The sequence below is a fragment of the Kwoniella botswanensis genome, chromosome 1 (genome assembly GCF_036426115.1).
Source record: "Kwoniella botswanensis chromosome 1, complete sequence".
NCBI lineage: Eukaryota > Fungi > Basidiomycota > Tremellomycetes > Tremellales > Cryptococcaceae > Kwoniella > Kwoniella botswanensis.
Window position 1 is genome coordinate 16,238,449 of NC_088599.1, and position 11,664 is coordinate 16,250,112.

At 43.3% G+C, this 11,664-nt stretch overlaps 4 protein-coding genes across 4 annotated transcripts; 2 read left to right on the plus strand and 2 right to left on the minus strand.

The window, feature by feature from the left end:
- Nucleotides 1-54: 54 nt before the first annotated feature.
- Nucleotides 55-504, minus strand: L199_006142 (uncharacterized protein; the record flags this gene model as incomplete). The annotated part of the gene is made up of 1 exon (XM_064891843.1): nucleotides 55-504. The coding sequence occupies one exon, from the start codon at nucleotides 502-504 to the stop codon at nucleotides 55-57; it is 450 nt and encodes a 149-aa protein (XP_064747915.1).
- Nucleotides 505-1,021: 517 nt separating this feature from the next.
- On the plus strand, nucleotides 1,022-2,910 carry L199_006143 (RuvB-like helicase 1; the record flags this gene model as incomplete). Its single annotated transcript, XM_064891844.1, has 4 exons — nucleotides 1,022-1,306; nucleotides 1,542-1,674; nucleotides 1,757-2,304; nucleotides 2,407-2,910. 4 exons carry the CDS (start codon nucleotides 1,022-1,024, stop codon nucleotides 2,908-2,910), a joined length of 1,470 nt encoding a protein of 489 aa, XP_064747916.1.
- Nucleotides 2,911-3,320: 410 nt separating this feature from the next.
- Nucleotides 3,321-5,400, minus strand: L199_006144 (uncharacterized protein; the record flags this gene model as incomplete). Its single annotated transcript, XM_064891845.1, has 5 exons — nucleotides 3,321-3,757; nucleotides 3,833-3,945; nucleotides 4,016-4,106; nucleotides 4,195-4,286; nucleotides 4,370-5,400. 5 exons carry the CDS (start codon nucleotides 5,398-5,400, stop codon nucleotides 3,321-3,323), a joined length of 1,764 nt encoding a protein of 587 aa, XP_064747917.1.
- A 1,833-nt stretch (nucleotides 5,401-7,233) lies between these two features.
- L199_006145 (uncharacterized protein) lies at nucleotides 7,234-11,606 on the plus strand (the record flags this gene model as incomplete). Its single annotated transcript, XM_064891846.1, has 13 exons — nucleotides 7,234-8,082; nucleotides 8,260-8,391; nucleotides 8,464-8,677; nucleotides 8,754-8,882; nucleotides 8,956-9,007; nucleotides 9,067-9,182; nucleotides 9,250-9,437; nucleotides 9,511-9,686; nucleotides 9,751-10,113; nucleotides 10,216-10,673; nucleotides 10,736-11,015; nucleotides 11,086-11,235; nucleotides 11,303-11,606. 13 exons carry the CDS (start codon nucleotides 7,234-7,236, stop codon nucleotides 11,604-11,606), a joined length of 3,411 nt encoding a protein of 1,136 aa, XP_064747918.1.
- Between the last annotated feature and the right edge of the window lie 58 nt (nucleotides 11,607-11,664).

The window sequence follows — 11,664 nt, forward strand, 5'->3', positions numbered from 1 at the left end:
TCGACCATTTCATCACACCCTTTCCTCTGCTCAGATATTTGCCATATTTCCTACTTAATGCGACATGTTCTTTCTCCCTTTCAACAACCTCCTGAAAATAATCTTCCTATTATTCCGACCACCTCTCAACCTAGATAGGAAACCATGCTTGTTTTTCCTTTTCCTCTGAGAAGGTTGATAGAAAGTACCCATCGCTATGAACCTCAAACTACCAAGGGCACTTCGAGCTCGGTATGGTTGAGCGGTCAGACTGGACAATGGAGAATAATGGTTGGAAATCATCGTTCGACTAGGTGAAGATGTTGGATGATCACCAAATAGGTATGAGAGGGATGATTGGTACTGAGAAGATGATGTCGAGGAGAAAGAAGAATGGAATGGTTCAGTGGATGAGAGAGGGTTGAATCGGAGGGTGGAATTTAAAGCGAATTTCGGTTTTGGGCCGGAGAGTGGGAGAGGTGGTCGAGGGAGGAGTGGGAAGATGGCTCGAGGGAGTCGGGGCATCGTAGTTTTAACTTTTAATGGGTGTTGCTATCGTTTGATCGTGCAGATGAGGGAAGTGCGGGTTAACCCTTTCCGTTGTTCGTTTGCGATTTTGGTGTAGTTGTAAATTTGTCGGACGATGTGATTGTGAAAGTATATGAATCGGTAATAAGGTGAAGCTTGAAGTCAACTTCGATTCGTCCTGTGTTCTCGATTCTGGGTAGATGTATGTATAAGTATGAATGTATTGATTATTATAAGTTGGTGGTATAGGACAAAAGGAGAGAGTGGTAGATTGATATCAATATATCAGAGTATCGTTGGGGAATGCGATGGTCTAGTGAAATTGATAGGAATTGGGATAAATTGATTAAAAATAGGCATCTGAAAATATTCGACTGACCCGGATTCACATCCATACAACCACACAACCTGCTTAAATGTTCATTCTGTTGTGCATTCCTTTCTCTGTCATCTGTCTTCATCTCATTCCCTCACCCTTCCACTCATACATACATAGGCAATCAACACCGACACAATGTCAGCAATCGCCTCTTCCTCCTCTTCAGCCCCTCAACCAAACCCAGGAGGGATCATCACTCAACCTCCACCCCCATCGACACTGAGAGAATCAAGAATCGCAACTCACAGTCATATCAAGGGGTTGGGTCTCGCCGACGATGGGACAGCCATGGACTTCTCACAGGGTTTCATAGGTCAGAATCTAGCGAGGGAAGCATTGGGATTACATTTGAGTTTGTTGAAATTGGGTAGACATTCCGGTAGACCTTTGTTACTTGTTGGACCACCGGGGACTGGTAAGGTGAGTTGGGGACTACCCGTATGGGATATGAGGAGTAAAGGGATTGGAAGGTTTGGATATGTTTTATAATCATACACAAGATCACTCTTCTATCTGATTATTGGGGCTCTCTGGATATCATCAGTCACCAGAGTAGGACCACAGTCAGAACAATATATGTTGCGTATAGGAAGGAGTGGAAGAAGATACCAATTAGAAACACGTTCATACGCTGACTTCTAAAATACAACCCTAGACCGCCCTCGCTCTCGCTCTCAGTCAAGAACTAGGCTCCAAAGTACCGTTCTGCGCGATGGTGGGATCAGAAGTGTATTCTGGAGAAGTCAAGAAGACGGAAGTGTTGGGCAGTTGTTTCAGACGTGCTATAGGTGGGTCATTCCGGCAGATGGGATTATCCTGCATCCCATTTTCCAGACAAAGTCAAGCTAACGTCATCTCCGTGTCCTCCAGGCCTTCGAATCAAAGAGACCAAAGAAGTGTACGAAGGAGAGGTGACCGAGCTCACCCCATCCGAGGCTGAAAACCCCCTATCAGGCTATGGCAAAACCATCTCACACGTTATTGTCGGTCTCAAGACAGTCAAGGGGACCAAACAACTTCGACTGGATCCATCAGTCTACGAAGCTATACAGAAAGAAAGAGTCGTTATCGGAGATGTAATTTACATAGAAGCCAATACAGGTGCTGTCAAGCGTGTTGGTCGATCAGATGCGTACGCGTCAGAATACGATTTGGAAGCCGAGGAGTATGTTCCCTTACCGAAAGGTGATGTACACAAGAGGAAAGAATTGGTACAGGATGTTACGTTGAATGATTTGGATATGGCAAATGCGAAACCTCAAGGAGGTCAGGATATCATGTCTGTCATGGGTCAGTTGGTCAAAGGAGGAAGAACAGAAGTGACAGATAAGTTGAGGAAGGAAATCAATAAAGTGGTTGATAAGTATATCGAACAGGGGGTGGCAGAGCTGGTTCCTGGTGTGTTGTTCATCGATGAAGTGAGTTTCAGAGTTTACCCTTCATTCTATTGTAACCTGTCCTGTCTTTAGTCTAACTTGGTGATCACACCGACTAATCTTGTTGATCTTTTCACTGTGCAGGTCCACATGCTCGACATGGAATGTTTCACCTACTTGAACCGAGCACTCGAATCGCCCCTTTCCCCTTACGTCGTCCTAGCTTCGAATAGAGGTATATGTACAATCCGAGGAACAGAATATGATGGAATATTAGGATCATCAAGTGAAGGAATTAGATCACCTCATGGTATACCTATCGATTTACTGGATAGATGTATGATAGTGAAGACTTCGTTATATAAGAAAGAGGAAATTAAAAGGATATTGGAGATGAGATGTAAGATTGAGAATATTCAAATTACAGGAGAGGCGTTAGATAAATTGGCGGAACAGGGTGAAAAGACTTCATTGAGGTTCGTCCTGCAGTTACTCACTCCTTCGAATATCCTCAATAAAACGAAGACTGGGGCAACCGGCGGAGGGGTCAGTATGGAAGATATTGAAGAGTTGAATGATCTGTTTTTGGATGCTAAGAGGTCGACGGGGATATTGAAGGATTTGGAAGATTTGGAAAATAAGTATTAGGATGGAAGTGAGCATGAATTGGATGCTAGGGTAGAGCACAAAGTAGGAGATGAGTGAAAAGTAGATACTGTAGACAGGTTATAAGATAATATAGCAGTTTATAGATTAGTCGATATCCACTGACCGATAAAGGTTCTGTAATAATGCAAATTGCAGACATGATCATTTTACAGTATAGGAGTCATTATCATCATGCATGATATGCACACTATAATACATAATCATCTTTCTACTTTCTTTTCTATTCGCTATCCATCGTGTATCCGTAAACAGTATTAAAACTCATAAATGTCGTTTTCCCGTGTTTTTCCTTTACCACTACTGTAAGTAACACTACTTTCTCTAGCCGTTATTAAAGAAACAATAATGTCCTCCTGGTACATCTCAATATGTCCTTCATGTCCCCTTCTTTATCCATCAATAACCTGCTTCGCTTTTTTCTCACCTACAATCTCACTATCACTCTTTCCCTCTCCACCTTTTCTCGCATTTGTCCCTCTATCCTTTTTGTTCTCCGGCGTATCAATGACTTTACCTTTTCTCTGAGCAGATTGTTCTTTACTTCTTTTCTCTTCTGATTGTTCGGCCAACTCGGATGCTTCCTGGATAGTAGCATCTATATCTATCTTTTCCTGCTTCTCCTCTTCCTCTTCGGTCTGTTCATTCTCCGTAGAGGTGGTCGTCGAAGTGGGACTGTCGTTTGATGCCTTTTCTCTCTTGTCTCTTATTGTCTTGGTGGCTTTTTCCGTCTTATTCACATTTTCAGATTCCAGTTCACCTTTCCATTCGATATCGTAATCTGAGGCTATACGTGTGATCTCCCTTCGAAGTGTCTTGGCTTCCGAAACTGGATGTATCCGTCATTTCATGTTAGCACGAACACTTCATGCAAAGATCGTAACATTTGCGTCAAGTGACTTACCCATCTCTGTCCACTTGTCTATATCCAGGCCTGCTTGATCGTACAACTTCCTCTGTCTGGCTGTTATCGAAAGATCCAATAAGGATGAATATGATACCTCCCTATTATGATAACTTTAGAGAGAAGAAGTAGTAAAGTCAGTAAATTGACACTAACGTGGGGAGAGTGACGGATCGTACTCACATCAAGAACGCCGCTGAGCCCAAAAGAGCTGCAAAACCGGTCGCCCAAGTTACAGGCTCCATTAAATCCCATCCTGCATCAGTGAAAAAGGCTGATAGAAGAACAATCAATCAGTAATTGAAGATACACTCAATAGGTAAGGGGAAACTATCGTTTGGTGGATGGAAGCTATCACTCACTCCACCGTATAACCGCTGCCCAATATACCACTCCACCTCCTAAAGCAGCTACTGCCAATCTCTGAGCACCCTTATGAGCTTTATAATCGATACTGCACATCACAAGGATTAGCTATCCATAGCCACCTTTGTGTTGCCGGTCTTAGTGTACTCTTCTAGCAGTCAAACAACTTACTCTTTCTTCTGTTTAGTCATCCTATCCAATTCTTTTGTCAAACTTAATAACCTTCTTCGTATATAATGTGTTCGACTAGAGAAAGAAGGAATGATCACTTCCAATACCAATTCGCCCTGTCCTTGTCCTTCTTCTTTTGATTCCCTTTCTACGGGATTGTTCGATTCGTTGAATGAGTGTGAGGTAGCAGGTGAAATGACAATTTTGAATTTCTCATTCAGACACGATTGTTTGATGAAATCACTTAGATCCGTCGATTGTGACCAAGATACTTCTTGGAATTTATCTCCATCACTCTGCCTTTGATCCAAATATGGTCCACCGTCCTGTCTTTCTCTCTGTTCTTCCGAAGCTGCATTTCTTAAATGACTATCTAAATCCTTAGCTTCCCCCGTTACTGACAAATAGGTAATTTCGGAATTTACATATTTTCCAGGTAACGATCCGATAATCAGTCGACTGAGGTGAGAGAGTGGTTGTGAAGGATGTATTAAGAATGCCGTCTGTCTAGGACCCGAGGTGGTTGGAAGGGGGATTAGAAGTTTGAATAGGTGTGAGGAAGTAGGCGATAATTTACCTTGCCATTCTTTCAGTTCTTGTCCATTTGTGGGAGCCGGAGGAGAAGAGGTTGAAGATAAGTTCAGATTAACATCCTCGGTGGTAGACGATGTTGGATCTTGACCTGCTGTGGGTGTTTGAGAGGGATTGAAATCTGATGAAGGTGACGCGGAGGATATGAAGTGTGCGTGAGAGAGGTCGGTAGCTCCTTCTATCGGAGCATGACTGTTGTTGGATTTGGGATTTTGGGGATTGGATCTAGGGGGAGTATCCTTGCTTGAATATGTGGATGGAAGAGTAGTATGTATCTGTCGGAGCTGTACAGGTCTGAATGAGTTTCTCTGGGAGATTGGGTAGAGTGATGTTGAACTTGTTGGTTGAGATGCCAGTATAGCTGGGGTCCTGATTGGTATACGAGCTTGTACAGATTTGACTGAAGTGAGATGTGTAAATTTGGGTATTCGTGTCGGCATTCTTCCACTTGATGATCCTTATTCAATTATATCTCCCTCCAAGCCGAGCAGGGCTGACAATAGGGATGTGACAGATTGCTTCTATTGATATTGTGATACCACTCTATGGGATCTAGATGTATATTATATGCTTGACTGTATCGTATTCTATCTGTGCTGATGATGATTGATAGTTATGAGAAATGCGGATGAAATTCCAGTGAACACAGTTGATGAGTGATCGACGGATGAGTGTACGTAACTACGTCATAACCATCGATATCAGCACACATGTACTCGTACATTTATATATGCCGATGCATTCAACAGCGCTGTATGTTTCGAAAAGTGCTTCGAGGGTGTATGTTAACCCGTGATAGATTGCGTGCAGGGAAACGACGCCTCCAAAATGGTTATGATCACGTCCTCATTCCCTCACCATAACAAAACTCAAGGATCGGAGGCAAAAGGCCATCTTCATCCAAGCCCTGCAGGCGCAGGTAACGGTCAATCGAGTATGTGGTACTTACTGAGGCGCCCGTTATCTGGTTGAGAGCCCTTTTCTATTCAAGTTACTGCCTTGGAAACGGATCCTCTACCCGTATCAGCCTGCTACTCGGACCATCAACTATGTCCATGAGCGTTTCATATGTATTTTGATGATGATGATGATGATGATGGAGGATGATAGGATATGCCACCTCCGTCACCAGCTGCTTTGCGTTACTATTCTAGGTACAACGTGGTCAGGGTATCGATTCCAGAGAGTCGAAGTGTTCTTCTGTTCAAGGGTGAGCCGAGATGTGCCTTGCAAAGTAAAAAGGTTTTCTTTCCCCCTTACACAGAGCTGCAGAACGGGAAAAAAGGGTAAACAACGCAAAACGAGGCAAAGGGAAGCGGCCACCGCGTCAGGTCGGGAGATGGAGATACATAAGTCAGATGTGAGAGGAAGGAAAGAGAGGGCAACAACCAGGCTGCATGGATGTATCAGAGTACCTAGGCTAAGCATAGAAAGAACGAGCCTCGACTTTTGCTCAGTGCTATCTATCATACAGTCAAAGGTCGTGTATATAGATTCTATCTTGACAACGATAATTTTCACTTTCACTTTCGGAATTCCGTTCACATCTATCGAATTGCAGCAGATTCTCTTTTCTCATTTGTATCGTACTTCCCATCCTGTTTGATCCATCAATCCATACGATCCTATAATAGAAGGAAAGAAAAACGGATTATCAGCGTCCACTTATTCGTTCTTTTCTCGATACCCGACCGAACATTTATAGCAAAGATCCCACTCACGTCAATCTCTGAGCCCCCCACCAGTGAAAAAAATAGAAACCTCGTAAGAGACGCACATCACTTCACCAAACATATATACCAGAAAACAGGGAAATCACATAACGTACAAACACTCCCAGTCACTACAGCACTTGTTCATCTTCCATCTTTTAGACCATCTTTTTAGCGTCTTTTATCCATCGCTCACATAACCAAACGATCTTCAAGCTTGACGTCAACGTCAATCGACATCATCAACGAAGAGGCACCACTACCACCATCTCGCAGTTCACGAGCATTCGAGTACATCTCACGATTCGCTCCGACTTTTACGTGTATGTCGATGAAATAATAGCAAACAGCAAGATTGGATCTCGATTTAGATACGGACTGGATTGGTCATGCGATTATACATCTAGCAAAACGTGTTGCATACCCTCTCAAGACATACATTCCTAGTACAACTCCATCGGAATTCCAGCGCAAGACCTGGGACGTTCAATCATATCCTACGATACATCATCTACCACAACCCCTCTTCGACTCGGTTCTTCATAATAAACGACTTCCCCCATGCCAGTCGACTCAGCAACGGATCTACGTCGAGCAGACACCCTCTCCGATCCCTATCCCGCCGGTCCCTCACGACAATCAGCTCTACACAACAGCACTTCCCGCCAACCCAACAACAGCAACATGCACAAAAGTCCCAAAACTCGATTTAAGCCATCTGGATTTTCGCAATTTTGGCAAAGTGTCAAAACGCACCTTACACCTCCTTCACATCCTTCGACCACATCCGAATCGGCAATAGGTGGATCAAGCTTTAGAAACACGACGGATAATTATTATTACAATGAGTCTGTTCATGGAGGCGGAAGTAGTCATTTACCTTTGGAATTGTTAAATCCCAAAGCAGGTATGGAAGGTAAACATAAACGTCGAATGGGTAATAGTTCTGCTTCCCGAGGAGGAGGAGGACTAAGGTTTAGAGCAAGAAGTAGTCAAGCTGCATCAACATCGAGATATGGCGATGATGACGATTTGTCTTCATCGAAACCTAACGAACCTGTATCACATATAGTGGTAGATGCAAATTTTGAACATTTCACTCCTGCCATGGCGAAATCCGATTCTGGCTTTTCAAACAAGACTCCAGGAACTAATACGAATAATGGAGGATTAGATTCCAAGAATGAAGGAGATGGAGAGAACGGCGGAGACACAACACCCAATGGAGGACAGATGGGATACGATAGGAGTGATATTGCTTCGACTACCAGGAGAGGAAGTAGAGCGGAGAATTGGGTAAAAAGGAATACGGCGGTGGTCTGGATGACGGAAAGGTTCTGGCCGAATGTAAAACATTTCTTGGATTCAGAATTCCCAGAACCGAGTAAAGAGAGATCTTTCCAGAAAGAGGTGAGTAACGTCGATTATTCTAACAACAGATTTATACGTTGATGAGACGAGGGAGTCATCGGGAAGATTGGTGGAGGGTTGTGAGCGTTTCAGCAGGGTTACGAAATCTCGGTTGGAAGGAGACAAGCCACAATTTATCGTATCAAGAAGAGATGCTAACAATCTATTCTTTTGTAGACCTGGTTCACCCAAAAACAAGGTGCAATGGCATCATCCGTTTTTTTCCTTATCAATTGGATCCTTACCGTTGGATTGTTACCGACACCCATGTCAACGTACAACTACGTCGCATATATAAGCATAGCAGGGGTAAGCGACAATCCCTCCTCATTCGGATTGACTGCTGAACTGATCTTGTGATACTCTCATCATCGGTTGTAGCTATTAACATTACCTATACCGGTATTGGTAATATTCGATTTCCCGAGGAGACACCCTCGTATATGGCAACCATGGATATTTGGAGCCTGTTGGGTGTTCGCCTACATCCTGATCATCGAAATGAGGTTGTGTGGTTTCTTCTCGGATAACAATACTTGCGGAACAAGGAATTTCTTGAATTTACTGGGATTCGCTTTTGGACAACCTACACTTGGTGAGCATCATGTAACATTATGTTATTGTCGGATCACTGACTGACTGATGTGGTTTTGCCTTTTGATTGAACTTAGGTCTATTGACTCTGCGGGAACATAGGATAACAGCCATTTGCGGGGCTTCGATATGGTTGATCCTGGTTGGATCTTTAGTTATGTCGGAGACAAATAGTCCAAAGCTGTTTTTCCGAAATATAGTGTTCTGTGAGTAACTATATATTTTCATATATATATGCGATTTGAATTTCAAACATCGTATGCTCATTCCTATTTTCAGTCGCTCTGTTTCACGCTTTCTTGATCTGTGCGAGCTTCTTGAAAGAAAGGGGGTAAGTTTGCCTTTTGATCTGGTTGTAATCTACCACTGATCGATTCCTGTATACTTTAGAGAACGACAGATGTTCGCTCTGCGTCAACAACTGAAGATCCAGTATAGGGCTACGCAATCTGCTCAAGTCATGGAACGTAGAGCGGCAGATTCTAAGAAAAGATTTGTATCGTATAGTGCGTATCGCCAATAAGTCTTATTGATAAACCTATATATGGATCGCTAATCATCTTTCATCTCTAGTCTTTCACGAAGTTCGAGTACCACTCAATACTGCTCTTCTAGCTGTACAGAATCTCGAGGGTGAAAATGTATTCAAGGGATTGGCAGAAGATCAATCTGAGATGGTGCATGGTCTGATGGGCAGTTTGACTATGATGGAGAAAGTATTGAATGACGTCCTATCTTTCAATCGAATGGAATCTGGAAAAGTAAGTCGAACCGTTTTCCCAATCCAAGACGTAGTAAGACAATAAATGGTACTGATGATTTTCTCATTGTCAGTTCGCTCAAGCTAGAAAACCGTTCGAGTTTCATAAATCCATTCAACTCGTTGCGCTTTCTCATCGTATGCAAGCTCAAATGGCAGGTATAGAGCTGGAGGTGGAACTGGACAAAGATATAGATAAGATAGGTGGGGTCTTTGTGGGTGATGAGATGCGTTTGAGACAGGTTGCTAGGTGAGTCTCTACATATGGTTGACGTAACATCTCACTGATTTCTGACTTTCTCTTGGTGTGGTAGTAATCTCGTATCGAACAGTATCAAATTTACAGATAAAGGATCTGTCCGAATCGTGACTAAACTTTTGTACCCGCGAATGGAACCTACACCTGCTACTGAGATTGACGATCCGCTCAGACAAGCGGCCATGAATTTGCAAAAACAACAGGAGATCGAACATCACGAGAGGAACGAGAGGTTGATATTGGCTTCTTCGGGTGGAATGATAGACATTGAGAAAGGATCTGTGCCTTTAGAGATCAGAAGGCAAAGTAGAGATTTCGAGAAAGAAAAGGAAGAAGAGAAGAAGAAAGTTCAAAAGGTCGTGGTTCGAGTTGAGATTCATGATACGGGTGTAGGGTTGAGGAAACAGGATGTGATTGAGTGAGTACAGGTCTCTTTCATACTGTCTCATAGAGAATCGGCTTTTTTACTATGATCGTAAACTCGTCGAAAAGAGATTGACGCATACTCATATCACTGTAGCAATCGACTCTTCTCGCCGTATGTCCAAACTGAAATCGGTCGACGACAAGGCGGTAAAGGATCAGGATTGGGTTTAGCTTTGGTCAGACAGATTGTCAAACTTTCCAATGGACGATTGGGTGTCGAATCGGAATTCGGGAAAGGTTCGATGTTCTGGTTTGAATTGCCATATTCTCTACCGCCTCCACCGAAAGGCAAGACCAATACGCTCTCACCGCCTATGGTAGGAAGCGGACCACATGGAGGATTTGGTCCTTCCGCTCATGTACCTACTGCAAGTCGACAACAGAGTTATCACAGACCTACGCCTAGTCCATTAGGTCATCCGCTGGGATCGATTGAAATGACCAAAGATGCCAGTACAGGTACCGAGAGACCTGCGATAGGCACAACGGAATCTACTTTACCGTTGTTACCTGAAGCTCACGGCAAGAATCAAACTCCGGACAAGAGTGAATGTGAGTGTGATGTATGTAATTCAAATTTGGGTGAATGGCTGATGTGACATTGGATGTGATAGTGCCTACCGAAGAGATTATCATGCACACCTATCCACCTGTTGACCCACCCACACCAGAGGATGAGGGAATGCCTGAAAGCGATACGACGTTTACCGACCCTTTCACTTCTGCTCAATCTGCTTCTTCCGGAGAAAGGAGATCATCCGAATGGTCAGATGGGACTAGACAGGAATTGCAAGCTCCACCAATCATCAATGCTCCTCCACAAGTATCTATACAACCTCCGCCTGAACCTAGTCCGGAATTACCACTCTGTGTTTTGGTAGTTGATGATGATAAGTGAGTCTTTGTCTTGTGCTCTCTCACTCGACAGTAATTGTATGACTGATGTGTATGATTTGATGTACAGGTTGACGAGAATGCTCATGTCGAGGATGTTAACGAGATTAGGACATCAAGTATCAACAGCTGAAAATGGCAAAATCGCATTCGACATGATCAAAGATTCCTTTGAACAGAAACCTAATGCTCCTAGGTTTGATGTTATATTCTTGGACAAGTGAGTTTTGTTTTCTGCATTTATGTGTATAGTAATCTATGCTAATCTGCTTGAAATCGATTGATAGTCAGATGCCATTAATGTCTGGTGTGGAAGTAGCTCGTGAAGTTCGAGACATAGGATGTCCAGTATTTATCGTTGGATGTACAGGTAATGCTCTAAGGGAAGATCAAGAAGAATATATATCTGCCGGGGCGGACAGTATCATACCTAAACCGATCCACCAGAAAGCCATTGTGGAGATGATCAAAGAGGCCAGAAAGAGGGTAGCGGGAGAGACTAAACCAAAGGAAAAGGAAAGTGACCTTGGTACTGGAATGGGTCACGACGAAAGTTATGGATCACCAGGTGGACCAGGAGTGATGGTTTAATGTTTTGATATGTGAGGATAAGATGATGAGTCTCACTCTTGCTACAATGGATACGATA